Genomic DNA, 25,109 nt, shown 5'->3' on the forward strand with positions numbered 1-25,109 from the left:
TATTGGTAATCAAAATCAAGGTGAACACAAAAATGTTTTATCAATGCATTAAGAGTAAAAGGATAACTAAGGAATGAGTTGGGCACAGAAAAGACCAAAAAGGCAACCTATGTGTAGAGGCAGAAGATGCTGGCATTGTTCTTAATGAATAATTTGCATCTGTCTTCAAAAAAGAGGGGGACGATGCAGATACTGTAGATAACGAAGAGGGGTGTGAAGTATTAGACGTGATCAACAGAGGGAGAGAGGACATATTAATGGAATTAGCTTATTTGAAAATTGATAAATCACCAGGGCCGGATGAAATGAACCCCAGGCTCTTCAAAAGCAAGAGAGGAAATAGCGGAAGGTCTGACCATCGTTTTTCAGACCTCACTGGATACAGGTGTGATGCTGGAGGATTGGAGGACTGCTAACATTGTACCTCTGTTTAAAAAGGGAGTGAGGGATAGACCGAATAATTACAGGACAGTCAGTCTGACCTCAGTAGTGGGAAAATTATTGGAATCTATTCAGAGAGACAGGATAAAATGTCACTTAGAAAGGCACAGATTAATCAAGGATAGTCCAGCATGGATTTGTTAAGGGAAGATCTTGTCTGACCAACTTGATCAAAATTTTGAAGAATTAAAAAGGAAGATAGTTGAGGGCAGTGCAGCTGATGTAGTCTACATGGATGTAAATGTAGGAAGCATGATCAAGAAGTTTGCAGATGACACAAAGATTGGCCATGTGGTAAATAGCAAGGAGGATAACTGTAGGCTGCAGGAAGATCTTCATGGTTTGGCCAGATGGGCAGAAAAATGGCAAATGGAATTCAATCCAGAGAAGTGTGAGCTGATGCATTTGGGGAGGTCAAACAAGGCAAAGGAATACACAATTAATAGGAAAATGCTGAAAGGTGTAGAGAAAGTGAGGGACCTTGGGGTAAATGTCCACAGATCCCTGAAGGTAGCAGGACAGGTCGATAAGGTGGTAAGAAGGCATATGGAATCCTTTCCTTTATTAGCCGAGGGATAGATATAAGAGCAGAGAGGTTATGCTGGAACCGTATAAATCATTAGTCAGGCCACAACTTGAGTAATGTGTGCAGTTCTGAGCACCTCATTACAGAAAGGATGTAATTGCCCTAGAGAGAGTACAGAGGAGATTTACGAGGATGTTGCTGGGACTGGAACAACGCAGCTGTGAGGAAAGATTGGATAGGCTGGGGCGGTTCCCCTTGGCACAGAGAAGGCTGAGGGGAGATCTGACTGAAATGAACAAAATTTTGTGGATTCTGGATAGAGTTGAAGTGAAGGGCCTGTTTACCTTAGCAAAGAAATCAGTGACTCGGGGAATAGATTTTCAGTGATTGGCAGAAAGATTACAGGGGAGATGAGGAAAAAAAAATTTCAGCCAGAGGGTGGTGGGTGTCTGGAACTCACTGCCTGAAAGGGTAGTTGAGGCAGAAACCCTCAACTCATTCAAAAGGAGTCTGGATATACACTTCAAATGCCGTAATCTGCAGGGGTACCGACCAAATGCTGAAATGTGGGATTAGAATGGGTGGAAAGTTTTTCATCTGGCACAGACATGATGGGCCAAATGGCCTCTTGCTGTGCCATAAACTTGCTTTGATTCAATAATTATCCAGCTGCTGCAGTGGAATTTGAACTCATGTCTCTGGACCATTAGTGGAGACTTTTGGATTACTCGTCCTTTAATGTAACCACAAAATCACCATACCTCTGTATGAGAGTTTTTACTGGTTTGTCATGTGGAGTTCAGTCTGCACAAATGGAATTGATAATCTATTTCACTCTGATCATGTATGAGATGTTTTTGGCTGGTAAATAATGTGGATCACAGTCAACTGTATTTTTCAATTCTGCAGTCTGGGTGAGTTCTACCCAGGCATCTAATTTACATCACAGTTTACACTTCGTATCAGCATTGCTCAGTCTGATACTGTATGTGATTTTTGGACTGGCAATGTTTAGATAAATTTACAGTAATGGAATTGATACTGTATTTCAGTTTGATATTGTATCAGTTTTTAGAATGGTATGTAATGTTTAGATCAATCTGCACTAATAGAATTGATACTGTGTGTTTTTAGAATGGTATACAATGTTTAGATCAATCTGCATGAATAGTATTGATACTGTATTTCAGTTTGGTATTGTATGAGTTTTTAGAATGGTCGATAATGTTTAGACCAATCTACACTAATGGAATTGATTCTGTATCTTTCCATTTCACAGTGTGGGTGAGTTCTGAACTGGTATCTAATTTGTGTCTCAGCTTACAATATCTTTCAGCACCTTTGAAACTTTCACTGTAATGAATGTTGGACTTGTTTGCGACTTGTATCTCAGGGTACACCATGGGGATGTTTCAACATCCTTTATAATCAATGGGTGTGAGCTTTGGGTATGGTATTTAATTTAAATCTCAGGGTACATCATTAGGTTAGATTCTGTGCCAATCAATCAGTCTTCTTCTTCTTTGGCCTCGTTGTCTCGAGAGACAATGGGTAATTGCCCAGAGGCAGTCAGTGGTTTGTGAAGCAGCTCCTGGAGTGGCTAGAAAGGCCAATTCTCGAGTGACAAACTCTTCCACAGGCACTGCAGATAAAATTGGTTGTCGGGGCTGTTACACAGTTGGCTCTCTCCTTGTGCTTCTGTCTTTTTTCCTGCCATCTGCTAAATCTCTTCGACTCGCCACTCTTTAGCCCCGCTTTTATGGCTGCCCGCCAGCTCTGGCAATCTCTGGCAACTGACTCCCATGACTTGTGGTCAATGTCACAGGACTGCATGTCGCGTTTGCACATGTCCTTAAAGCGGAGACATGGATGGCCGGTGGGTCTGATACCAGTGACGAGTTCCCTGCACAATGCGAGATGGGGATCCTGTCATCTTCCATGTGGCTCACATGGCCAAGCCATCTCAAGCGCCGCTGGCTCAGTAGGGTGTATATGCTGGGGAATGCTGACCGTCACGAGGACTTCTGCATTGGAGATACAGTCCTGCCACCTGATGCCAAGGATTCTACGGTGGCAGCAAATATGGAATGAGTTGAGATGTCAGTCTTGGCTGACGGACGTTGTCTAGCCTTGCTGCTGCAGAGCAAGGTACTGAGGACACAGGCTTGATAAACTTGGACTTTTGTGTTCTGTGTCAGTGCATCATTTTCCCACACCCTCTTGGCCAGTCTGGATATAGCAGCAGATGCCTTTCCCATGCGCTTGTTGATTTCTGCATCGAGAGATAGGTTACTAGTGATAGTTGAGCCTAGGTAGGTGAACTCTTGAACCACTTCCAGAGTGTGGTGGCCGATATTGATGGTATCAATAACAAACAGTAACGTGTACCAATTCTATCTGATATTTAATTGCTAGCTAAGTCTGCATTATACTTAGATTGACACATTGCATTTCAATCTGCTAGTGGGTGTGATTTTGACCTGGGATTGATGTATCTGACTGTCAGTGGGACTGAATTGGGTGAAATGGAAACAACTTCTTTCTCTCCTGCTTTGTTTGATTTTTGGATTGAAAATGTGTCTCTGGAACTTGGGATCCACGTGGGCCTGACTACTTCTGCAGTCTGAGACTAGTGAATTGATGAACCATCTGTACCTCTGTACTCTGAGTGATAATGTACCTACTGTGTGTGAGAGGAGCTGGCTGCACTGTTCCTTGTGCCTCGAGTGCAGCAACCATCACATTCATCATGATTCCGTCAAGTATTTGCCTGTATGAAGAAAAAATATATCTTATAACTCAGGAACAGGTGAGGTGCAAAATATCAGAGATGTGAATTTACTTTCTTAATTAATAATTATTAAGAACACACACAATTGAAAACCCATGTCAGTATCTGCCTCCACTGAAGTACTGAAGCTCCCAGCTCCTGCATCACAAGTGTTCTGGGCAGATCCATCCAGACAAAACACTGCACTGGGATCGTCCCAACTGCTCTATGCTCTACACAATATTTCCAGCCATCCTGCATCATTTGCATAAATAAAGAAAAATAAAGCCTGATATGTATATTGCTCAATTCATTTCTCCCCATACACTTGCTCACTTGTTCCACCTCCCCTTACGTGCATCAATACTATTCACCTCAATCTCTCCATGTGATAGAAAATTCCAGATTCTATCCATTCACTGCGTAAATACAATTTTCATGAATTCCTCATTGGCTTTAGGAATGATGATTTTATATTTTTGGCTCTTGTTTCAGACACCACCACAAGTGGAAACATGTCTCCGTGTATTCCATAAAAGCCCTTCACTATTTCCTCACTTTTTTCATTTGTTATGTGACGTGAATGTTACTTGACACTTATCAGCCTCAGCCTGGATGTTGTCCAGGTCTTGCTGCATCTGGGTTCGGGCTGCTTCAGTATCTGAGGAGTCATGAATGGTGCTGAACATTGCACAATCATCAGTGAACATCCCCACTTTCAGCCTTGTGATGGAGGGAAGGTCATTGATGAAGCAGCTGAAGATGGTTGGGCCCAGAACATGAGCCTGAGGAATTCCAGCTGTAATGTCCTGAGACTGAGATGATTGACCTGAACAACCACAGCCATCTTCCTTTGTGCTAGGTATGACTCCAACCAGCAGAGAGTTTTGCCCAATTCCCATTTACTCCAGTTTTGCTTGGGCTCCTTGATGCCATACATGGTCAATAGCTGCCTTGATATCAAGGGCAGTCACTCTCACCTCACAAGGCAATGTTTCTTTAACTCTAAAATAAAAGCAAAATTCTGCAGATGCTGCAAATCTGAAATTAAAAAAAACAAAATTGCTGGAAATACTTAGCAGTTCAGGCAGCATATGTGGAGAGAGAAACAGAATTAACATTTCACGTCTGTGTCCTTTCATCTTACAATATGTTTTATGTCCTGGTATGTAATGGTCAAGTTCATTCAGTTTGCAGTAATGGAATTAATACTGTGTCTTCCGCTCTGACCATTTGTGAGATTTGTGGAGTGATGTGTAACATGGAGCTCAGTCTGCAGTCTGGGTACATTATTGGGATAAATTCTGTACTTTACAATCAGGTTCTGTTTGTCTGCTGTATCTGACATTGAATTTGTAGTTCAGGCTGCACTCTTGTGAGAGTGACACAGTGCCTTGCAATCTGATAGTGGGTGTGATTTTGGACTGGGATTGATGTATCTCCTGGTCAGTTGGGGTGAAATGGAGACAACTTCAGTCTTTCCTGCTCTGAGTGACTGTTGGATTGAATAAATGTTTCTGGAACTTGGGATCAGTGCCGGTCTGACTACTTCTGCTGGCGGTAATTGTGGAATTGATGTCTCTGCTCTCTGTGAGTGATACTGTACTTACTGTGTGTGAGGAGCTGGCTGCACTTCCTCTTGTGTCGAGGAATCACTGCATTTATTCTGCTTCCTTCATGTATTTGCCTATGGATAGAAAAAAGTATTTATTATAATTCAGGAAGAGATGTGGTAGAAGATACAAAAGTGACCAAAACAATTTTTCAATTAATAATCATTGTGAACAATCACAAAGGAAACCCAGCAATGCAAACAGAGTCAGTGTCTGATTCCACTGCAGTCCTGCAGCCCCCAGCTACTGCATACCAGGGGCTTTGGCCATTTTACAACAATTAAATGACATCCAGAAACAATCCACTGGGACATGAATGGGACTGACCGACGGAACAGGAACTTTTACACAGGTCAGATTTCCAGTTCCCGCTCCCATGGTCTAACCGTTCAAGCGAAACCAAACAGCCGCTGTTTAAAATGTGTCCTTCACACTTCTCACCTGGTGCCGATAATAGATTATCTTTGTGCAACTCCCCACATCCTGACTGTCCGCATCTGTTTCCACACTTCACTGTCCAATAACAAGAAACTGTGGGATGAGGCTGGATCGCTCTCTTTGCGCTGGCACGGACATGATGGGCCGAATGGCCTCATTCTGCGCCGGAAATTTTCCATGTTTCTGTTTGCTGAATTGTTGCAGAAATCTGCGCCTGCGCTCCCCTCCCCCAGCACTGCCTGTGAGCGGAAGAAGATGGTTGAAAACAGCCGCGAATGGAGAGATCCCAGTCCCGGGGGAAGGGAGCAAACAGCAGCCTCCTTCCAGCAGCACATCGCTTTGGGAGCGTGTCCGCAGATAGACTCAGAGATCAGCATCGAGTCCGGGGCAAGTTCAGGCGGAGGCGGGGGCTGTTTGTAAGAGGTGGAATGGAGCAGTAACTGGTCCCGGAACATGGAGTGAGTGGGGGAAGGGAGAGGCCATTTTCGGGCTGTGTGTGGACAGGGAAAGGAGACGGAATGGGAAGAACCTGTTACTGCAGTGCAGTCAAACAATGATAATATTTGTATGGCTGGGCTTCCTTTGTGGGCGTTCATTATTATTTGAGAGATTAAATTCTTTAAAATCCTGTATGTTCTACCTTCCCTGTATTTCAGTTATAAACATATTTTTGTTCAAACAGGCAAATAATTGAATGAACCGGAATAAATGTGATGTTTCCTCCACCCAAGTTACAAGGAAGAGTGTCACCAGCTCCTTCTCATACAGTCCGTACATTATCACTCACAGAGCGCAGACGCACAGACAGGTCATCAGTTCCACAGTCTCAGACAGCAGAAATAGATCCAGAGACACATTTTCAATCCCTCAATCAAACAGAGCAGGAGAGACAGACGTTGTTTCCATGTCACCCCAACTCATAAATCCCAGTCCAAATTCTCACCGACTATCAAATTATCACTGTGCCAATCCCACGATCGTGCAACCTCAGCTACAAATTATGGTTCCCGTTTCAAAGTTACAGAATTAACCTCAATAATGGAGGCATTATGTGTGTTTATGGGCGGCACAGTGGTTATCACCGCAGCCTCACAGTTCCAGCGACCCCCGGGTTCAGTTCTGGGTACTGCCTGTGTGGAGTTTGCGAGTTCTCCCTGTGTCTGCGTGGGTTTCCGCCGGCTGCTCCGGTTTCCTCCCACCTCCAAAGACTTGCAGGTTGATAGATTAATTGGCCATTGTAAATTGCCCCCAGTGTAGGTAGGTGGTAGGAGAATGGTGGGGATGTGGTAGAGAATATGGGATTAATGTAGGATTAGGATAAATGGGTGGTTGTTGGTTGGCACAGACTCAGTGGGCCGAAGGGCCTGTTTCAATGCTGTATCTCTAAATAATATAAAAATATACTCTGAGATTCAAGTTAAATACCAGCCCAACACGTTCTGAGTTTATGAGTAATAATTGCCATAATGTGTCCAGACATATACATTAAAACTCATCTGGATTATGAAAATAAAAGTTACAATATAAATTTGATTTGTGTAGTCTGAGCTATAAATAACATACCAGTCCTAAAACCTCATACTGTGTCAGTTGGAAGATACTGTACAATTCCAGACTGAGTTCATTTTACATGCAAGTCCAAGATTCTCCCTCAGACTGAATGGCACTGATCAAATTGATTCGTACAGCCTGAGTTACACTTGCACACCAATCCTGTATCAGATTGAAGGATACATTATTTTTCACTATTGTGTTTACAGTGACAGATATTTAATATCAGGTAAAACCTCAAACATACTGTCTGCTTAAAACCTATCACATCTGTGGCCTGTTGCATTGCTGACATTTTATGTAGAATGAATCCAGACTTGCAAACAGTCCCAGGGACGGAAGGTTATATCATGATTCCCACACTCACACAGAGTACCAGATACTGACAGATACAGAGTGATTCTGATACACATGCTCAGTGCCAGATGCTGAAAGGTATAGGTTGATTGCTGCACTCACTCACAGTATCGCAGCCCGAGTCATCTAAAGCAATCTAACACACAAATAGTAGCACTGAGAGATTGAGAAAGAGTCCAAAACTCACATAGAGTACCAGGCACTGACAGATACAAACTGAAAACTACACGCACATGGATATAGGATTGGCTAACTCACAGAAAACAGAGTGGGGATAAATGGGGCATTTTCAGATTGGCAAACTGTAACTAATGGAGTGCCACAGGTACAGTGCTGGGGCCTCTTCTATTTATGATCTATATTAATAACTTGCATGAAGGGACTGAGTGTACTGTTGCCAAATTTATGGATGGTACAAAGATAGGTAGGAAAGCAAGTTGTGAGGAGGACACAATGTGTCTGCAAAGAGATATAGATAGGTTAAGTCAGTGGGCAAACGTTTGGCAGATGGAGTATAATATGGGAAAATGTGAGATTGTCTACTTAGGCAGGTAGAATAGAAAAACAGAATATTATTTACACAGTGACAGACTGCAGAATGCTGCTGTACCAAGGAATCTGGGTGTCCAGGTACATGAATTACAAAAAAGTTAGCATGAAGGTATAGCAAGTAATTAGGAAGGCAAATGGAATGTTGGTATTTTTAGCAAAGGGAATGGAGTATCAAAGTAAGGAAGTTTTGCTATAACTTTACAGGACATTAGTGACATCCCAACTCCACACAGTTTTGGTCTCCTTACTTAAGGAGGGATATACTTGCATTGGAATCAGTTCAGAGAAGGTTCACTAGGCTAATTCCTGGGATGTTGGATTGTCATATGAGAAAAAGTTGAGCAAGTTGGGCCTATACTCACTGGAGTTTAGAACATTGAGAGTTGATCTTCTGGAAACCTACAAGATTCTCAGTTGCTGGCCGGGGAGATGCTGAGAAGATATTTCTACTTGTGGGGAAAAGTAGAATTAGGGACCACAGTTTCAAGATAAGTGGTCTCCCATTCAAGAAGGAGATGAGGAGGATTTTCTTCTCTCAGAGGGTTGTTCATCTTTGGAATTCTGTTCCCCAGAGGACTGTGGAGGCTGGGTCATTGAATATATTCAAGGCTGTGACAGACAGATTTTTGATCTACAAGGGAGTCAATGGTTCTGGGTGCAGGCAGGAAAGTGGAATTTAGGCCACAATCAGAACAGCTATGATCTTATTGAATGGCGGAGCAGGCTCGATGGGCCAAATGGTCTTCCCCTGCTCCTATTTTGTATCTTCTTATCTTCTTGCACACACACATTCAACCAGTGTGTGGTGGACCGAGAATGAATCCCACTTTCATCCACAATTGCAGTGACTGAAAGGTATAGAATTAATCCCACAGATGCACGCAGTACCACTGACAGGTGCAGAATGAATCCCATGCTCACACACAGCAACAGGGATTGAAAAATACATGTGATTCCCACCCTCACAGAACAATATCAGACTGAGTTATAGAATGATTTCCACATTCACATAGTGCACCACTGACGGCTAATTAATTCATCCCACAATCGCACACATTACAGAGGCTGACAGATACAGAATCTATCTCACACTTTCACAAATTGAGTGACAGGTACAGAATGAATCCCAAATTCATAAACTGTCCGAGAGAATAACAGATACAGTACCAATGACAATTCAGAATTAATCCCAAATTTACACATGAAATTCGAGATGGACCGATACAAAATTAATTCCACATTCACACTCCGCGAGAGACTGATAGTTACAAAGTGGATCCAGAACTTGCAGACAGTGCCTGAGACTGACAATTACAGAATGAATTAAACACTCTCATACAGTACCAGAGATGACTGAAATGGAATTGATAACACACACATATGTGATACCAGCGATGGAGCATACAGAATGAATCACATTCTGGAACAGAGATAGAGTTATACAGTATGAATCTCACACTCATGTACAGTACAACAGATTAACAGGTAAAATATCAACCTCAAACACACATACATTACCAAGGGTCAGTTCAGAATGACTAACAAACTCAATTAATGTGTTAGAGGCTGAAAGATACAGATGAATACAAAGCTCAAACACAAGATACAGCCTGAAAGCCACACTCAAACACAGTACTGGAGACCAACAGATACAGAATGAATCCCACACTCGCACATAATTCCAGAGACTGACAGATGCAGAATGGATGTCACACTCAAACTTCTTCTTAGGCAGTCCCTTGGGAACAAGGATGACTTTCTTCCACTACAGGGTTGTGTGTCCTTAAGTAACTGAATAGTCCAATTCTTGATCCACACACTCGGCTACAGGTGGGGCAGATGGTGTTTGGTGAGGTGGATGAATGGGATACTTGAATTTCCAAATACTCCTTCCACTGTTTGCGTTTGGTTGCTACCTGGGCATGCCGACGTTGTTCAAACTGGCTGGCACCTTCACGGTTGCTTCTTCACCATTTTGGGTGGTCTCAGGTAAGAGATGCCCACGAATCAGTGGAGATGTTACTTATTTTTCAGGGAGTCTTTAAGGAAATTCTTGTAACGTTTCCTCTGCCCTCCTGGTAGTCTCTTGCCCTGACGGACCTCAGAGTAAAAAGCTTGATTTGGAAGTCTGGTGTCAGGCATGCGGATAATGTGGCCCACCCAACATAACTGACTAGCCATGAACAGTGTCTCGATACTGGGGTTGTTGGCCTGAGAGAGGACACTGATATTGGAAGCGCCTGTCCTGCCACTGAATTTGCAGGATCTTGCGGAAGCACCGCTGGTGATATCTCTCCGGGGTTTTGAGATGTCTGCTGAACAGTGTTGATGTTTCCGACACATACAGGAGGGCAGGTAACACTGCAGCCATGTCAACCATGAGTTTGTGTCTGATTTGAGGTCTTTGTCATCAAACATTCTTTTCCTCAGGCAACTCAAGGCTGTGCTGACACACTGGAGGTGATGCTGAGTGACATTTTTAGTTTAGTTTAGAGATACAGCACTGAAACAGGCCCTTCCGCCCACTGAGTCTGTGCCGACCATCAACCACCCATCCATACTAATCCTACACTAATTCCATATTCCTACCACATCCCCACCTGTCCCTATATTTCCCTACCACATACCTATACTAGGGGCAATTTTTAACGGCCAATTTACCTATCAACCTGCAAGTCTTTGGCATGTGGGAGGAAACCCACGCAGACACAGGGAGAACTTGCAAACTCCACACAGGCAGTACCCAGAATTGAACCCTGGTCCCTGGAACTGTGAGGCTGCGGTGCTAACCACTGCACCACTGTGCCGCCCTATATGCCGCTGTGCCGTCTTATGTGAAAAGGTTGAGCAGGTTGGGCCACTGCGCCGCTACTGTGCCATCTTATGTGAAAAGGTTGAGCAGGTTGGGCCAAAACTCACTGGAGTTTAGAAGATTGAGAGGTGATCTTTTTGAAACCTATAAGATTCTCAGTTGCTGGACAGGTAGATGCTGAGAGGATGTTTCTCCTTGTGGGGAATGTAGAATTAAGGGCCACAGTTTCAAGATAAGTGGTCTCCCATTCAAGAAGGAGATGAGGAGGAATTTCTTCTCTCAGAGGGTTGTTCATCTTTGGAATTCTGCTCTCCAGAGGATTGTGGAGGCTGGGTCATTTAATATATTCAAGGCTGTGATAGATAGATTTTTGACCTACAAGGGAGTCAATGGTCATGGGCGCAGGCAGGAAAGTGGAATTAAGGCCACAATCAGAACAGCTATGATCTTACTGAATGGCGCAGCAGGCTCGATGGGCCAAATGGCCTTCTCCTGTTCCTATTGTGTCTCTTATTATCTTCTTACACACACACACTCAACCAGTGTGTGGCGGATCTAGAATTAATCCCACTTTCGTACAAAATACCAGAGACTGAAAGGTACAGAATTAATCCCACAGCTATATACAGTGCCAACGACAGGGACAGAATGAATCCCATGCTCACATACAGCATCAGGAATTGAAAGATACATGTGATTCCCACCCTCACAGAACAATATCAGACTGAGTTACAGAATGAATTCCACATTCACATAGAGCACCACTGACTGCTAATTAATTCATCCCACAATCACACACACTACCGGAGGCTGGCAGATACAGAATGTATCGTTCACTTTCACAAAGTACTAGTGAGTGACAGGTACAGAATGAATCCCAAATTCACAAACTGTACTTGAGAATGGCAGATCCAGTGCCAATGACCAATTCAGAAAGAATTCCAAATTTACACATGACACTAGAGATGGAGAGATACAAAATCAATTCCACATCCACACTCTGCGAGAGAGTGATCGTTACAAAATGGATCCAGAACGTGCAGACAGTGCCAGAGACTGATCGTTACAGAATGAAATAAACACTCACATACAGTACCAGAAATAACAGAAATGGAATTGATACCACACACATATGTGATACCAGTGATGGAGCATACAGAATGAATCACACACACATAACAGGAACAGAGATAGAGTTATACAGAATGAATCTCACACTCATGTGCAGTACAACAGATTAACAGGTAAACCAACAACCTCAAACACACATACATTACCAAGGGTCAGTTCAGAATAACTGCAAAACTCAAATAATGTGTTCGAGGCTAAAAGATACAGATGAATACAAAACTCACACACAAGATACCAATAGATACAGCCTGAAAACTGCACTCAAACACAGTACCAGATACCGACAGATAATGAATGAATCCCACACTCATACTCAATACCAGAGACTGACAGATGCAGAATGGATGTCACACTAAACTTCTTCTTAGGCAATCCCTCGGTAAGGAGGATGACTTCCTTCCACTCCAGGGTTGTGGGTTCTTAGGTAACTGAATAGTCCAATTCTGGATCCAGACACTCGGCCACAGGTGGGGCAGATGGTGCTTGGTGAGTTGGGATAATGGGATTCTCCAATTTCCAAGTACTCCTTCCACTGTTTGCATTTGGTTGCTTACTGGGCATGTCGACGAATTTTGAACTGGCTGGCACCTTCGCGGATGCTTCTTCTCCATTTTGGGTGGTCTCAGGCAAGAGATGCCCATGAATCAGTGCAGATGTCACGTTTTTTCAGGGAGTGTTGAAAGGAAATTCTTGTAACGTTTGCTCTGCCCTCCTAGTAGCCTCTTGCCCTGACGGAGCTCAGAGTAGAAAGCTTGTTTTGGGACTCTGGTGTCGGGCATGCGGATAATGTAGCCTGCCCAACATAACTGACTCACCATGACCAGTGTCTGGTTACTGAGGATGTTGGCCTGAGAGAGGACACTGATATTGGAGCGCCTGTCCTGCAACTGAATTTGCAGGATCTTGCGGAGGCACCACTGGTGATATCTCTCCAGGGTTTTGGGATGTCTGCTGTACAGTATCTATGTTTCTGACACATACAGGAGGGCAGGTAACACTGCAGCCATGTCAACCAAGAGCTTGGTGTCTGATTTGAGGTCTTTGTCATCAAACATTCTTTTCCTCAGATGACTGAAATCTGCCCTGACACACTGGAGGTGATGCTGAGTGTCATTGTCGATATCTGTCCTTGGTGACAGGAGGCCCCCAAGGTATGAACAGTGATCCACATTGTCCAGTGGTTCGCCGTGGATCTTGATAGTCGGGGGGCAGTGTCAGGGAGCAGGTTGGTAGAGGACCTTTGTCTTCTGGAGGTTTAGCTTAAGGCCAATTATTTCATATGCCTCTGTGAATGCATCGATAAGGGTTTGAAGCTTGGCCTCTGAGGGTGTGCATATGCCAGCGTCATCAGCATACTGCAGCTCGATGACAGAGGTTGGAATAGCCTTGCATCTGGACTGGAGGCAACATATGTTAAATCGTTTCCCAGCAGGTCTTGCAGCATCTGTGGAAAGAGAAGCAGAGTTAACGTTTCAGGTCAGTGACCCTTCTTCGGAACTGGCAAATATTAGAAATGTCAAAGGTTATAAGCAAGTAAGTCGGGGGTGGGGCAAGAGATAACAAAGGAGAAGGAGTAGATTGGACAAGGCCACATAGCTGACCAAGAGGTCATGGAGCAAAGGCAAACAATATGATAATGGTGTGTTGAAAGACGAAGCATTAGTACAGATAGGGTGTTAACGAACTGACGATTGAACAGCAGCAAGTACAAACATGAAAAAAACAGTGGGTAAGCAAACTGAACAAACTACAATGAAATGAAATGAACAAAAGAAAGAAAATTGTAAAATATGTAAAAAAGAAAAAAGAACTAAAAATAAAAGTAAAATGACGGGCCCCCGTCCTTGACTACATTCCAATGCATGGTACCCACCGTGCTGTCAGCACAATTCCTGACTGACAGAGACTGAAAAGGCAAACTGACAGCTAAAAATCCATAAGGCCGCTTGCGTATATGGAATTCCCGCCGAAATTCTAAAATACGGCAGAGAAGCACTCTTGACACAAATACATGGTCTCATTTCTCTCATCTGGAAGGAAGAGAGCATGACAGGGGATCTCTGAGATGCCGTAATTGTGATCATCTTCAAAAAAAGGTGACAAGACAGACTGTGTTAACTACAGAGGGGTATCCCTGCTGTCCACCACAGGGAAGGTCATCACAAGAGTCCTTCTCAACTGCCTCCTCCCCGTGGCTGAAGACGTCCTACTGGAATCACAATGTGGATTCTGTCCATCAACAGACACAGTGAACATAATCTTCACAGCAAGACAACTTCAAGAAAATGTAGGGAGCAGCAGCAACCTTTATAAATGGCCTTCTCTGTCCTGACAAAGGCCTTCGACTCGACCAACTGGGAGGGATTATGGAACGTCCTCCTCAAATTTGGCTGCCTGGAGAAATTCGTCACCATCCTCCGATGACTGCATGAGGACATGCAAGCTGTAATCCTTCCCAACAGCCCTACCACTGAACCAATGCTAATATAAACTGGGCTCAAGCAAGGCTGTGTCACCACACCAATGCTCTTTTCTATCATCCTCGCCACAACACTCCACCTCATCTCCTCACACTCACATTACCAGAGACTGAGAGACAGAATGGATGTCAAACTCACACACAGTACCAGAGTCTGAGAGATACAGAATGAATCCATACAGCACCAGACACTGAGAGCTACCGAATGACAGAACACTCTCAAACACAAAAGAAGAGAGTAAAATAATTGAATTAACTGCACACTCACCGACAATAGCAGAGACACAAGGACACATAAGTGTCCTCCCAACAACAGCCAGGACATTTCCAGGGAGGTTTACACGGGCAGCGGCTCTTTCAATATAAACTGGGTTTGGAGAGAGTCTTTATGAAATATACTTCCTGATTGCAGGTAGGGTGTTTGTGATTGGTTGCAAATCTTTAATCTGATTGGATGGGGAAAGACACCAATTAGAGAATTACAATATAAAACCTTTGTGACATCACTTCCAATCACCCAATCACAATCTTTACTTTCCCCCATCCGTCAATAGCATAGAGCTGTGGGATTGTCTATTTAATCCGCACTCGGAAGGGGTTTGGTTTATTTCTGTGTCTGAAATTGGAACTGAAGATGGTTGAGGAGAAGAAGAAAGCTCGACACAAACATCAGTAGCGCAGTCTCAATCAACGGGTGGGAATCTGAAAGTTTCCCGATCAAATCTGGAGTCAGACAGGGCTGTCCTCTGTCCCCGGTCTAGTTTGTTTGCTGTATTGAACACTTTGCTGAGTCGATGAGGAAGGATGCGAGCATAAGAGGGGTGACAATCCCAGGCAGCGGAGGCACTCAGGTCAAAACCTCCCTGTACATGGATGACGTCGCCGTTTTCTGCTCGGATCCGCTGTCCGTGCGCAGACTAATGAGCATCTGCGACCAGTTCGAACTGGCCTCGGGAGCCAAAGTTAACCACGGCAAGAGCGAGGCCATGTTCTTTGGCAACTGGGCTGACCGATCCTTTGTCCCCTTCACCGTCAGGTCAGATTACCAGAAGGTGCTGGGGATATGGTTCGGAAGGGCCGGGGCGTGCACCAAAACATGGGAGGAGCGAGTAGCCAAGGTACGACAAACGTTGGGCATGTGGGGGCAGCGATCTCTCTCCATTGTGGGTAAGAACCTGGTCATCAGGTGCGAGGCGCTCACGTTGTTGCTCTACATGGCGCAGGTCTGGCCTATACCCCACTCCTGCGCCGTGGCAGTCACCCGAGCCATTTTCCGCTTCGTCTGGGGATCTAAAATGGACCGGGTCCGGAGGGACACGATGTTCAAATCTCTGGACAAGGGCGGGAAAAATGTACCCAACGTGGCCCTCATCCTGATGACCACCTTCGTGTGCGGCTGCATCAAGCTGTGTGTAGATCCCCAGTACGCAAACTCCAAGTGTCACTACGTGCTGAGGTTCTATCTGTCCCCGGTGTTGCGAAGGATGGGCCTGGTCACATTGCCGCGGAACGCACCATGCAGTTGGGCGGCGCCGTACCACCTATCCTTCGTGGAGCAGTTTCTGCGGAAAAACACCTTTGACCACCGGTCCATCAGGCAGTGGTCTGCACGGAATGTCCTCAAGGCCCTACGGGAAAAGGAAACGGTGGATCCTGTCGGATGGTTCCCCGAGCAGACCGTCAAAGTCATTTGGCGGAATGCCTCATCACCAGAACTTTCAAACAAGCACCAAGACGTAGCTTGGCTGGTGGTGAGAAGGGCCCTCCCCGTCAGATCCTTCATGCACACCCGAAGTCTCGCCCCCTCCGCACAGTGCCCCCGCGTTGGCTGTGGTGGGGAAGAGACGGTCGCCCACCTCCTCCTGGAATGTGCCTTTGCAAAGCAGGTGTGGAAAGAGATGCAGTGGTTTTTGTCAAGGTTCATCCCAAGCACCTCTGTAACACAGGAGTCTGTGCTCTGCGGGCTGTTCCCAGGGACGCACACCGAGACAAACATCATCTGCTGCTGGAGGACTATCAATTCGGTGAAAGACGCCCTTTGGTCTGCCCGAAACTTGCTGGTCTTCCAGCGCAAAGAGTTGTCCACCACCGAATGTTGCAGACTGGCACATTCCAAGGTCCAGGACGACGTGCTGAGGGACGCACTGAAGCTTGGGGCAGCCGCAGCAAAGGCTCAATGGGGAAAGACCACAGTGTAAGGTTCCCCCACCAAGCTGGACTGAGGAGCTGGATCAATGGGAAACCCCTCGAACTGTATCGTTAATATTCTCAATTGCTGTAAATGTAAAACTGTAATTGACATGACAATTGTGAAACGGAAGGGTTGGGAAGAAACTCATGACAGTATTGAAGGAAACTGATCTCCCTTGCAATGTTTGTATTTTTTGGTGCTGTTTGGAAACTGTTTGGCAATGTAATTTTGACAGATTTTTATGAATAAAGTATATTTTGGAAAAAAGAAAGAAGAAAGCAGCTCCTAAGAAGGGCGCCAAGAAAACCTTAAGTGAACCATCAGCAAAGGGCGGCAAGAGGCGGAGAAAGTCGAGGAAGGAGAGTTACTCCATCTACATCTACAAAGTGATGAAGCAGGTTCACCCCGACACTGGCATCTCCTCCAAGGCCATGAGCATCATGAACTCGTTTGTGAACGATATTTTCGGGCGCATCGCGGGTGAGGCTTCCCGCCTGGCCCATTACAACAAGAGCAGAACCATCAGCTCCCGGGAGACCCAGACCGCCGTGCGCCTGCTGCTGCCCGGGGAGCTGGCCAAGCACGCCCTGTCGGAAGGGACAAAGGCGGTGACCAAGTACACCAGCTCCAAGTAAAACTGCACAATGGACTGAAAAACATCCCAAACACAACGGCTCTTTTAAGAGCCACCCACAATCTCTCTGAAAAAGCTACAACTTCATCTCTATGGTATCGATTTGTTTTGTTTCTTATATATGAAAAGTCTGGAACTTTCTAATTGCCTTTGTGATCTCTGTTTTATCCCAGGTATATTTGGGTGATTCACTTTCACTGTCTGTGAGATCTTTGTGTCTCTACTTAATGATGCCGTGTAAATTAATTACTGACCACTGACCGCAAGTGCGCTTTGATTTCAGACGCGTTCATATTCGGCCCCTTTCCTGTATTCCGCTAATAAAAGCTGACAGATCAGTTCTCAGTCACTTGTTTCCCTTGTTCAAGCTTGGCCTCAATAATTAATAAGTACATTATCTGGAAACCCCGCTGTTGTAGGAAACCTCAGTCTCACATTTCAACTCCTGACAATAAAACACTTTCTCTCCGCTTTTGTCTCCCACAAATAGGTTCAATCTAGAATCAGTGATTCGGTATCTTGACAAAGATTGACCTGAAATGTATCCGTTTGCAGAATGCTGTGAAAGAGACTTTCTGCCGCCGCTTCCAGACTGTTTCAAAAAGGACGGAGAATAAACCCGAATAGATACCAGATTGGAAAAGTGTATCTGGAACTTGTGACAATGTGTGGAATAATACAAGAGAAAGAGTTTAAAATCTTTGCTGTAAAAGATCTTTGCTGACAAATATCATTGAAATGTTCTGATCATGTTCATAAGATGAATTAAAGCAAATTTCTCCTTTGTCAAAACCGTTGTTTCCGGCACTGATATTGGCGGTTTTTTTAAAATTGAGTAATCAGTAATAATCGACCAATCGGAGGCAATAGCTTCCTGTGTTTCTGTTTATTATCGGGGTTTGGTTTAAACTGACTGGGCGTCGGGTTCCAGCCAATTACTGCTCAGGGCGGTTCCTCACAGAGTTTAAAAAGGCGGATGTGCAGCAGATTCAGTATTAACAGTCTGTGTGTCTCAGATTGTGCAGAATCCGTTGAGAAAATGGCCCGGACAAAGCAGACAGCGCGTAAATCGACCGGAGGGAAAGCTCCTCGCAAACAGCTGGCTACCAAAGCGGCCCGGAAGAGCGCTCCAGCCACGGGTGGAGTAAAGAAGCCTCATCGCTACAGACCCGGCAGTGTGGCTCTGAGGGAGATCCGCCGCTACCAGAAATCCACTGAGCTCCTCATCCGCAAACTGCCCTTCCAGCGCCTGGTCAGAGAGATCGCTCAGGAATTCAAGACAGACCTGCGCTTCCAGAGCTCGGCCGTCATGGCCCTGCAGGAGGCCAGCGAGGCTTACCTGGTGGGGCTCTTTGAGGACACCAACCTGTGCGCCATCCACGCCAAGCGAGTCACCATCATGCCCAAAGATATCCAGCTGGCCCGCCGCATCCGCGGGGAACGCGCCGAAAACCCGGCTTCAGTAACAAGTGTAACAAGGGCTCTTTTCAGAGCCACCAAATCAGCAAAGGAAAGAGCTTCCATCTCTGTTCATCATCAAACACATTAGATTGGAGGGGCGTCACATGGTTTCTGTTTTGTCACATCACTTTCCCGAAAGGCCTGTCGGACTGAGAGCTGATCTGGAATTTAGAAAGCAGCATTACCGGAGACTCATTGCTGTTCAGCACAATCTCAACCCTGCTCCTGGGATCCGTTAGCTGACATTTGGGGAAAAGAAATGGATCCCAGTTTTATTTGGAAGGCATTAATGGAGCCAGCTCCGTTCACATGAGGGTTATTTACAAACATTACCCAATGAGTTCGCTAATAGTTGAATCCCTTGGAGATCGGTACACAGGACATGTAAGGCAGCTCGGTCACACTGACTCGAACCGCCAGTTCCCCGGGGTTGCAAACCCTGACACTGCGGGGAGAGAATCCCCGACTCTCCCGCCGCCGGGGGAGTAGACAGCTTTGTGTCCGGAGAATAGGGAGGGCCGGGGGGGAAGGCACATATTAAAGCGCTGCAATGGACTCAGCTCCCGTGTGTGAGCAACTCTCAGATTCCGTCCTCTGGGAACAGTGCGGTCTGAACAGATCAGGTTAGGAGAGAAACATACAGCCCGAGAATGGCCTCTTCCTGCATTTACTCTGCTCCGGGAGCAAATTCTCATTGAGAAGCCGGAGAGAGAGAAAAAACAGAATTCAAACTGTCTGCATGCGAAACAGGTCAATCCACTGTTACAATAACTCCATCTCTGATTCCCTCCTGACAGTAACCAGCCCTTTCACAGAGACTGTGGGTGGCTCTGAAAAGAGCCTTTGGTTTATTAGATGATATTTTGGCCGCTTTACTTTTTCTGGGAGCTCTGAGCACTGGTTTTCTTGGGCAGCAGCACGGCCTGGATATTAGGCAGCACCCCACCCTGAGCGATGGTCACTCCTCCCAGCAGCTTGTTGAGCTCTTCGTCGTTGCAGACGGCCAGCTGCAGGTGTCTGGGGATGATGCGGCTCTTCTTGTTGTCCCGGGCCGCGTTCCCGGCCAGCTCGAGGATTTCAGCGGTCAGATACTCGAGCACAGCAGCCAGATAGACCGGGGCTCCGGCACCCACACGCTCAGCATAGTTACCCTTTCTCAGGAGTCTGTGAACACGGCCCACTGGGAACTGCAGTCCAGCCCGGGAGGAGCGAGGCTTGGCCTTGGCCCGAGCTTTCCCGCTGGTCTTTCCTCTTCCTTTTTTTTTATTTCCATAATATACTTTATTCATAAAAATGTGTAAAAATTACATTGCCAAACAGTTTCCAAAGAGCACGAAAAAATACAAACATTGCAAAAGAGATCAGTTTCTTTCAATAATGTCATGAGTTTCTTCCCAACCCTTCCGTTTCACAATTGTCATGTCAATTACAGTTTTACATTTACAGCAATTGAGAATATTAACGATACAGTTCGAGGGGCTTCCCATGGTTCCAGCCCCTCAGTCCAGCTTGGTGGGGGAACCTTACACTGTGGTCTTTCCCCATTGAGCCTTTGCTGCGGCTGCCCCAAGCTTTAGGTCGTCCCTCAGCACGTAGTCCTGGACCTTGGAATGTGCCAGTCTGCAACATTCGGTGGTGGACAACTCTTTGCGCTGGAAGACCAGCAAGTTTCGGGCAGACCAAAGGGCGTCTTTCACCGAATTGATAGTCCTCCAGCAACAGTTGATGTTTGTCTCAGTGTGCGTCCCTGGGAACAGCCCGTAGAGCACAGACTCCTGTGTTACAGAGCTGCTTGGGATGAACCTTGACAAAAACCACTGCATCTCTTTCCACACCTGCTTTGCAAAGGCACATTCCAGGAGGAGGTGGGCGACCGTCTCTTCCCCACCACAGCCAACGCGGGGGCACTGTGCGGAGGGGGCGAGACTTCGGGTGTGCATGAAGGATCTGACGGGGAGGGCCCTTCTCACCACCAGCCAAGCTACGTCTTGGTGCTTGTTTGAAAGTTCTGGTGATGAGGCATTCCGCCAAATGACTTTGACGGTCTGCTCGGGGAACCATCCGACAGGATCCACCGTTTCCTTTTCCCGTAGGGCCTTGAGGACATTCCGTGCAGACCACTGCCTGATGGACCGGTGGTCAAAGGTGTTTTTCCGCAGAAACTGCTCCACGAAGGATAGGTGGTACGGCGCCGCCCAACTGCATGGTGCGTTCCGCGGCAATGTGACCAGGCCCATCCTTCGCAACACCGGGGACAGATAGAACCTCAGCACGTAGTGACACTTGGAGTTTGCGTACTGGGGATCTACACATAGCTTGATGCAGCCGCACACGAAGGTGGTCATCAGGATGAGGGCCACGTTGGGTACATTTTTCCCGCCCATGTCCAGAGATTTGAACATCGTGTCTCTCTGGACCCGGTCCATTTTAGATCCCCAGACGAAGCGGAAAATGGCTCGGGTGACTGCCACGGCGCAGGAGTGGGGTATGGGCCAGACCTGCGCCATGTAGAGCAACAACGTGAGCGCCTCGCACCTGATGACCAGGTTCTTACCCACAATGGAGAGAGATCGCTGCCCCCACATGCCCAACTTTTGTCGTACCTTGGCTACTCGCTCCTCCCATGCTTTGGTGCACGCCCCGGCCCTTCCGAACCATATCCCCAGCACCTTCAGGTAATCTGACCTGACGGTGAAGGGGACAAAGGATCGGTCAGCCCAGTTCCCAAGGAACATGGCCTCGCTCTTGCCGTGGTTAACTTTGGCTCCCGAGGCCAGTTCGAACTGGTCGCAGATGCTCATCAGTCTGCACATGGACAGCGGATCCGAGCAGAAGACGGCGACGTCATCCATGTACAGGGAGGTTTTGACCTGAGTGCCTCCGCTGCCTGGGATTGTCACCCCTCTTATGCTCGCATCCTTCCTAATGGACTCAGCAAAGGGTTCAATACAGCAAACAAACAAGACCGGGGACAGAGGACAGCCCTGTCTGACTCCAGATTTGATCGGGAAACTTTCAGATTCCCACCCGTTGATTCACACTGCGCTACTGATGTTTGTGTAGAGCAGTTGGATCCAATTGCAGATTCCCTCCCCAAACCCCATTTTGGAAAGCACGTCCATCATGTAGGTTTGCGATATCAACAATCTCACAAATACCTTGACGAAGAATGGTTATTTTCCGCAGCATTTACTGTACTTATAGACTGAGATCTCATCTCATTGGTCGGTACTTAATTCACCTCATTTGCCTATATTCTTCACCAATCAGGACACTGACAAACGGAAGAGGGCGGGATTTACCCACCACACTACCAGAAGCAGAGAATTTGTCAATTTCACAAAGCCCGCCAATTTCATTCTCGGAAAAGAGCGGATTAAAATAAATGGCATCCTTAGTCAAAGATTTCAAATCCCTTCTCTTTTTTTTGTTTTATTCAATTCTTTCCGTCACCAATCACAAGCGCGGTTTAAAAATGTTGTGTAAATTGTGGTTCATTCTACAATCGTTTACAAACTGTTCCAGTTGGGAATAAATCCCTGTTCATAGCATTTCCCTGAAGGAAAACACTCAGTTTAGTCTTCAATCAGAGCCCAGTGTCCTCTGAAAAGAGGAAGCCGGATCTGCTCAATCTGCTCTGTTCCTGTTCCGGCGAGTTGCTGTGAATAAAACGATGAATCAGTTCACATTTCAGGAATAGAGTGAAGGGACTAAGGTCTGACCTTTACAGCTAAAAACAGCTGTTCATGCAGTCATTGAGGAGCTGTGCAATAATAACAGCTTTTAGCAAAAAAGCGAAGGCGATGAGCGGATTATGTGTCCGTGTACAGTTTATGGGACAGAAGACACAGGTACAGCAGTGGGAACGTTATTATGTTATACATTGTTTTAAAATAATTTAATAGAGATGTTCGGATGCAGCTTTTTCAGAGAGATTGTGGGTGGCTCTTAAAAGAGCCGTTGTGTTTGATCTGTTTTTCAGTCCATTGTGCAGTTTTACTTGGAGCTGGTGTACTTGGTCACCGCCTTTGTCCCTTCCGACACGGCGTGCTTGGCCAGCTCCCCGGGCAGCAGCAGGCGCACGGCGGTCTGGATCTCCCGGTAGCTGATGGTGCTGCACTTGTTGTGATGGGCCAGGCGGGAAGCCTCACCCGCGATGCGCTCGAAAATATCGTTCACAAACGAGTTCATGATGCTCATGGCCTTGGAGGTGATGCCGGTGTCGGGGTGAACCTGCTCCATCACTTTGTAGATGTAGATGGAGTAACTCTCCTTCCTCGACTTTCTCCGCTTCTTGCCGCCCTTTGCTGACGGTTTATTTAAGGCTTTCTTGGCGCCCTTCTTCGGAGCTGCTTTCTTCTTTTCAGGCATCTTCAGATTCAATTTCAGACACAGAAATAAACCAAACCCCTTCCGAGTGCGGATTAAATAGACAATCCCACAGCTCTATGCTAATGAGGGATGGGGGGAAAGTAAAGATTGTGATTGGGTGATTGGGAGTGATGTCATAAAGGTTTTTTAACTGTAATTCTCTAATTGGTGTTTTTCCTCATCCAATCAGAATAAACATTTGCAACCAATCACAAACACCCTTCCTGCAATCAGGAAGGATATTTCACGAAGATCCTCCGGCCCCAGTTGATATTGAAAGAGCCGCTCCCTGTGTACAGCTCCCTGGAAATGTCCTGGCTGTTGGTGGGGGGACACTTATTGATGATTCTCTGTCGTTGTGTCTCTGCTATTGCATGTGAATGTGCAATTAATTCCACTGCTTTTAGTCTGTGGTACTGTGTTTGCACATGTTATGTAATTCGGTAGCTCTCGGTCTCTGGTGCTGTATGGATTCCTTATCTATCTGTCAGACTCTGGTACTGTGTTTGAGTATGACATCCATTCAGTATCTGTCAGTCTCTGGGATGGTACGTGAATTTGGGACTGACTCTGAATCTGTCAGTGGTTCTGTATGTGTGGAATTCAAGCTATCTGTGTCAGCATCTCACAATATGTAGGAGTTCACGATTTATTTGTCAGTCTCTGGTAATTTTGGCAGTTGCTGAATCTGCCAGTGGTACTGTAGGAGTGTTTGTGATTGATTTTGTATGTGTCAGTCTTTGCTACTACATCGGAGTGTGGGATTAATTTTGTATCTCTCATCCTCTGGTAGTGTGTGAGATTGTGGGATGAATTGATCAGCAGTCAGTGGTGCTCTATGTGAATGTGGAAATCATTCTGTAACTCCGTCTCATATTGTCATGTGCGAGTGGGAATCACATGTATCTTTTAATACCTAGTGGTGTGTGTGAGCATGGGATTCATCCTGTACTTGTCGGTGGTACTGTATGCATCTGTGGGATTGATTCTGTACCTTTCAGTCACTGGTATTGTGTATGAAAGTGAGATGAATTCTGGATCTGCCACACACTGGTTGTGTGTGTGTGTGTACACGTGTGTGTAAGAATATAATAAGATAAGAAATAGGAGCAGAAATAGACCATTTGACCCATCAAGCCTGCTCTGCCATTCGATAAGATCATGGCTCTTCTGATTGTGACCTTAATTTCACCTTCCTGCCTGCGCCCATAACCATTGATTCCCAACCATTGATTCCCATGTAGATCAAAAATTTGTCGAACAGAGCCTTGATTCAATAACTCAGCCTCCACAGTCCTCTGGGGAACAGAATTCCAAAGATGAACAACCCTCTGAGAGAAGAAATTCCTCTTCATCTCCTTCTTGAATGGAAGACCACTTAGCTTGAAACTCTCGCCCCTCCATTCCCCCACAAGGAGAAACATCCTCTCAGCATCTACCTGTCCAGCCCACTGAGAATCTTATAGGTTTCAATAAGATCACCTCTCAATCTTCTAACTACAGTGGGTATAGGCCCAACCTGCTCAACATTGTCTCATAAGGCAATCCTTCATCACAGAAATCAGCCGAGTGAACCTTATTTGAGTTGATTCCAATGCAAGTATATCCCTCCTTAAGTAAGGAGACCAAAACTGTATGGAGTCCTTTAGTTGGGTTGACACTAATGCCCTAGACAGTTATAGTAAAACTTCCCTACTTTTATACTCCATTCCCCTTGCTAAAAATGCCAACATTCCATTTTCCTTCCTAATTACTTGCTATACCTTCATGCTAACTTTTTGT

The 25,109-nt window shown here is 45.8% G+C and overlaps 3 protein-coding genes across 3 annotated transcripts; 2 read left to right on the forward strand and 1 right to left on the reverse strand.

Annotated features, from left to right (window-relative positions):
• Positions 1 to 3,064: 3,064 nt before the first annotated feature.
• On the forward strand, positions 3,065 to 17,496 carry LOC137364644 (histone H2B-like). Its single transcript, XM_068027720.1, has 2 exons — positions 3,065 to 3,115; positions 17,152 to 17,496. The coding sequence occupies exons 1-2, from the start codon at positions 3,065 to 3,067 to the stop codon at positions 17,494 to 17,496; spliced, it is 396 nt and encodes a 131-aa protein (XP_067883821.1).
• Positions 17,497 to 18,498: 1,002 nt separating this feature from the next.
• LOC137364645 (histone H3-like) lies at positions 18,499 to 22,085 on the forward strand. Its single transcript, XM_068027721.1, has 2 exons — positions 18,499 to 18,966; positions 22,020 to 22,085. Exons 1-2 carry the CDS (start codon positions 18,535 to 18,537, stop codon positions 22,083 to 22,085), a joined length of 498 nt encoding a protein of 165 aa, XP_067883822.1. The 5' UTR covers positions 18,499 to 18,534.
• Positions 22,086 to 22,952: 867 nt separating this feature from the next.
• On the reverse strand, positions 22,953 to 23,327 carry LOC137364646 (histone H2B 1/2-like). The gene has a single exon (XM_068027722.1). It carries the CDS (start codon positions 23,325 to 23,327, stop codon positions 22,953 to 22,955), a length of 375 nt encoding a protein of 124 aa, XP_067883823.1.
• Positions 23,328 to 25,109: the final 1,782 nt, after the last annotated feature.

This window comes from Heterodontus francisci, unplaced genomic scaffold, assembly GCF_036365525.1.
Source record: "Heterodontus francisci isolate sHetFra1 unplaced genomic scaffold, sHetFra1.hap1 HAP1_SCAFFOLD_597, whole genome shotgun sequence".
Classification (NCBI taxonomy): Eukaryota; Metazoa; Chordata; class Chondrichthyes; order Heterodontiformes; family Heterodontidae; genus Heterodontus; species Heterodontus francisci.